Below are 5,151 nucleotides of genomic sequence, written 5' to 3'. Positions count from 1 at the left end.
AACAGATGGAGCGATATTCTTGTAATACATAGGAAATCAGACGCAGTGGATGAGCAACATGTGACCTTGGTGCGAGTGAAGCCCGAATGTACTAGTACCAATATTCGAAGGATCAAGATTGGCTAGTGTCGATGATTCAGTGGTGACCAGAACACATGAAATGGGGAGAGGCCTCGTTATCCTGCGAGATTCACACCGCCTGGCCACCGCCCATAGCTCCTTCCTCTCCAGAGTTGTCAGAGATGTCTAGACCAGGCACGTCGATGTTGGCGGCCAGCGAACCAAGAGCGGAAGGAACTCTGAGGTCGAGCGCTTCGGAGCCTACGCTCCCTAAAGACCCTGGTAGGTCTTCGGGTCTCATGCCAAGCGTCCTCTGATAAGCAGCTTGTAGGTCGAGAAGGAAATGAGACACTAGTATTGAGGAAAGCCTACCAATCAGAGAGATGTATTAGTACGACTTGTAACGGTCGATGGGAACCCAAGGTGTTACTAGGACTTACGGCGTTATGAATGTCGACACGAGGGAATTTGCGCTGCTGAGAAGCATCTATATGGGTTCGATAGTTTATGAGAATTGGACATCACCTGCCAAAGAGGGCGGCATTTAGACTTACGGAAGACTGTACCGCTAGCACCAATTGCACCACATTCAGTACGAGGAGTACACTTTCCACCGCATACGTCATGATCATGGACTCCGTGGGCCTGATAAGTTTAGAAGAACCTACACGAAGTAGAGCAAGCCTATGTGTAGATAATGAGGATGGAGACTGGGAAGCATCAAACTTGAGAGCGCACCATCCCGCAACATAACCTGAGGAAGACCTGTGCGAGGTACATCCGTGCTTCCTAGCGTGCGCCGCACAAGCCTCGAACGACAGGTGATGATGACTAGTGCGCAGTCTGCAACGACTGTACACACACGGCTTGTAATCACGACTGGGTAAACCAGGTGTCAAAACCGATTCCGGAGATTGAAGGAAAGCAAGTACGTCTTCCAGTGCGTTCGTTGGATTAGCCTACGAGGAAGTAGACAGGATCTCAATACATACATGTTGCCCAGAGTGTTTGGTGCTTCTTCTAAAGGCAGGCAGCCCAAGATGGGGTCTTCAATGCCGAAGATGTGGTATTTGAATTGCACCTGGTCACAGTAAACATGTATGCTGTCAGGGTGGTAATCAGGGCGATGGAGCACGAACCAGGCTGGTCACGCATTGAACGGCCAATAGCAGCGAAATAGATGCGGATAACCTCGAGTTATCACTGAGCGCATATGCACGCAGCCCTGAGAATACTAAATACCTGGTGTGACGACGGGACGCAAGTGAAATCCACACTTTCACTCACGTATCGGGGGAACCAACGCAACAATATTGACTACAGCCGCCACTAACGTGAGACCAGTGCAGCTAGGGACTCCAATTTAGTCCAGCCGGAACAATCCCTCAATTGTTCAACAACATACCCCTGATGGTGATTAATCCGACGCGTCAGGATGGTACAGAAGCGTGGAGAATACACACTTTGTCTGATAAGGGAGCAAAGCTGTACATTGTGCAGATTTGCACAATTAACATGATATACCGGTTTGCGAAGTACAAGGCGGTAGACAAAGCTTTGGTGTGCCCTGTCCAATATAGCTTGGCTTCTTGCGAAAAAGTTGTTACCCAGTCATATATAACGAATACTAAGTGAAACAAGGTCGGTGAAACATCTCACGAGATCACGAATGTCGGTCGTGGAGTACCTGCGATGGAGACGCTGCAGTAATTGTTCGCCAGCCTGATAAAGCACAGATGTGACATCATTAATATCAGAAACGGCTGTATAAATCGTGGCTTAAATGAATGTAGGCTCACTGGATGTTGTAATAGGAATTGAGTTCCTCGAGCACGGCTTGTAATTGAGCCCAAGACATTTGGGTTTCGGATGATGGTGAAAGTAGCACAGCTGAAGGATGGCACCTCCTTGATCGACCTCCCTCCAGTATTTGAAGGCCCAGGTGTTTACAAGTAGCTATGCATCGTGGTCAAAGGCGATATCCCAATGCTGAATTGACAGGAACATGGACTATGAATGCACGAGCATAGGAGTTACGTGGAGATGTGTGTACTATGCGATAAACGGACCTGCATCTTTGATCGGCACAATGATTCCATGTATCTCATTTCTGTGGCGACACACGGACTACACTGCACCGATGCCTATGTTGTAGAACATCAGGCAGCCATGTAACGCCTTGCGGGCAGACCACGATGTCCAGGAGTCATCGCCATTAGTGTCTGACCCTGCGACCAAACAGTTGTCTGTTGCCAAGAAGTTTCCGGCCGCTGCAGAGCACTCAGTTCGAAGGAAACAGCATCTTTCTGCAGGCAGATCTGGCATCGGGCACGTCCACTTCTTGAAAGAATCAGCACCCAAGCATGCGAGTGATAGCGCTGGAGGGCAAGCCCGATACCATGCATTCAGTGACAAGTCCCTGCAATGAGCGATTCATCAATATCACTGGGATCAACGTCGGAACGGCCTCGTTCTGATGGTGAGCATGCCGTATCTGGCTTCCAAACACTTTTACTCCTTTTCGTGGTCGTACAGCGGGTTTCTGAGGCAAACGTGTGTCAGATGATTGTCGCAACGCGGCCTTCCCTGAGCGGCCTATGAAGTGGCCAGCATGGGGTATCCTACGGCCGGCACACAGCATTGATTCGGGAGCTCAATTGACTCATGTTCCATGCTCCGTGTTGCACCTCCTCGTATCTAACGAATCACATCTGATGAAGTGAATAGATGCCGCAACCTTCTGGGCGCGACACCTAGGACACTCCATCATTACGTTTCCATGCATGCGATAATTGAAATAGGCCCGACCTCGACATGAACGACCGTAGCCATGACCTATACACCTTAGGCACATTCTAAGAGAGCAGTGCAATTCGACGCCTGTGAACTAAGCCACACACCGAACTCAGAGAAGGACTTCGGAGGATCTTGACCCCGGCACCCCGTCGTCGCTTCCAACAGAGCGCCGTGAAGCCTTGAAGCAAGGGCTGTCGGGTTTACACTAGGGGATGCGAGGGGATACGGCCCCATGATAATGTCTTGAACAATAGCTGTATGTGGGGATGAAGACGAAGTGTTGGTAGAAGGGGTCGACGTCGACAGACACTGCCCAGCCTCGACCGCTGAGTGAGCGTAAGATTGAGACAAGGGCTGTTTCTCAGCCCCGTTTGCTCGTCCTTTTAGTTCTGAGCCAGTTTCTGATAAGTCTGGAGAAGGGGCTGGAGGGATCGCAACCTGCGAGGGTTGCTTAGACAGGCGAGAATTGACGCACGAATACAGTCCACTCACGTTTTGCCAGTCGATATCGCTTGCTTCGGAAGTCGATGTACACTTAGTAGATACCTCGCGGTCCAGACCCTCCTGATGTATACTATGACCCACAGCAGACGGTTCAGAGGACGCGTTCCTCCGCGCGTCTGACAAAGCACTGGTTCGGACGGCGCGGGTGGCTTCGTATGTTCACGGTGAGCATAAAATCAGCCTCAGATTAGTAAAAAGCATACAATTACGGGGTCTGCTCGGCTGTACTCGAGCAGTCTTCAGCCGGTGCCTCAGGTTTGCGAAGTGTTGGTAGACATGCCGCTGCGTGTAGTGCGCGGAGCGGGGGTCTCTGGCGAGCTGAATTTGGGCAGCAAGTTCTTGCCGTGCGGCTTCATCGGGGAAGTGGCTGACGCTGTACCAGTATCTTTCGGTTGGCGGAAGGATGGTCAGAAAGCGCACACAAGACAATTCGGCTCAGAGTGGGAGTACGACAAACCATGCATGATGTCAATCGCTTCCTGAGGAAGTCGCCGTCGCCTGGCATTAGGATCATCATCGTGGTCGGGGAGTGCGCGTGATGTGCTTGTGCCAAGGCACGTTGGATCTACTGAGGATGAAGTGCCAGATGGCGACTGCGGTACCAGGTCGTCTTTGCAGGAAGTCTTGCAGGAACTCAGGATTTCCCTGTCCGTTTCTGACTCGGAGGTTTCTCCACGTTCGTATGCTAAGGAGGAAGACGACGGTAGGGTTGAAGTCTGTCGGCGACTCTTTCGTAGTGCTCTCCAATCTGAGAGACTCAAAGCAGCTGTATGATACGATGCGAGATTCTGGTGTCCGGTTGGATGCGGAGGTAGGATATGAGTGCATACATAGATTGAACTTCCCATAAATTACTTACGTGAACATCACCGTCACCCAAGCGAGACAGCCAAGTTCTCCTGAAGAGTGCATACTCCAGGACATCTTGGCTAGTCATACCGTTGTCAAGGCTTTTCAACCACATCCTTACCATCTCTTGTGATGGGTCGGATTCGTCGCGGAGAAGCTTGTCGAGAGAAGTGGTGTATACGACTGCTTCTGGGACGGCATACCGGCATCCATGATCATCATGCACTGATGTAAACAAGCAGCCACTACTCAAAAATGGGCATACCATCACTTGGGAGGTCGGGTTGAACTCCAGCCCTGGCCTTGAATCTGAGGTTCGCAAAGTACTGGTATACGTGATGTTGGGTGTAATTCGTACAGCGGGGTCCGCCGACGAGTCTAATATTTGCCGCGAGTTCTACCCGGGTGGCTTCATCAGGCCAGTGACTGACGTGGTGATAGTAACCTAGAGCACCCGCCGGTGATATTGAGAACGACAGTAGGAAGACAAGAGGCTATGCGAAAGCCCTTACTATGCATGATATCCTTCGCTTCTTGTGGAAGCTTTCCTCTTTTTGCGACAGCTCCAGGTTCGTCAAGGGCCAAACGCGGCATTGTGGTTGGCAAGCGCAGCGTTAAACAAGCTAGAACGTGGTGGTCGTCAGTCTAGTGAGAGACGCGCGAAAGACGTGGCTGCACCGGTTAGATGCCTGATGTTTGTTTGATGATGCTTTGTTCAATGCGACTTCCCTGTCAACCAGGCTCACTGCCCAGTTAGGCAATATCACGTGATAGAATCATCGCGACTTGCGACGCAATATTAGGGGTAGTCAAAGATGGCGGTTCGGTGGACGATTCGAGGGAACGATTCGGGAGACGATTCGAGAAGGGGGGAATCCGCGATTCTGGCAGAATCGCGTCGAATCGCCGGTGCGAGTCTGGAGGAGCACCGCCCACCCGAAT

General features: G+C 51.1%; 1 protein-coding gene across 1 annotated transcript; it reads right to left on the bottom strand.

Moving 5' to 3' along the window:
* Positions 1 to 190: 190 nt before the first annotated feature.
* Positions 191 to 4,803, bottom strand: DICSQDRAFT_130562 (uncharacterized protein; the record flags this gene model as incomplete). Its single annotated transcript, XM_007371640.1, is given in 21 exon segments — positions 191 to 428; positions 501 to 547; positions 615 to 724; positions 799 to 903; positions 923 to 1,019; positions 1,049 to 1,141; positions 1,200 to 1,294; positions 1,348 to 1,409; positions 1,466 to 1,467; positions 1,524 to 1,687; positions 1,748 to 1,761; positions 2,189 to 2,479; positions 2,517 to 2,681; positions 2,814 to 2,895; positions 2,961 to 3,294; positions 3,349 to 3,509; positions 3,564 to 3,745; positions 3,781 to 4,148; positions 4,220 to 4,434; positions 4,475 to 4,654; positions 4,722 to 4,803. 21 exon segments carry the CDS (start codon positions 4,801 to 4,803, stop codon positions 191 to 193), a joined length of 3,087 nt encoding a protein of 1,028 aa, XP_007371702.1.
* Positions 4,804 to 5,151: the final 348 nt, after the last annotated feature.

Source organism: Dichomitus squalens, assembly GCF_000275845.1.
Source record: "Dichomitus squalens LYAD-421 SS1 unplaced genomic scaffold DICSQscaffold_151, whole genome shotgun sequence".
Lineage (NCBI taxonomy): Eukaryota > Fungi > Basidiomycota > Agaricomycetes > Polyporales > Polyporaceae > Dichomitus > Dichomitus squalens.
Note: the sequence above shows the minus strand (reverse complement) of the source record. Positions and strands in the feature narration are given on the sequence as shown.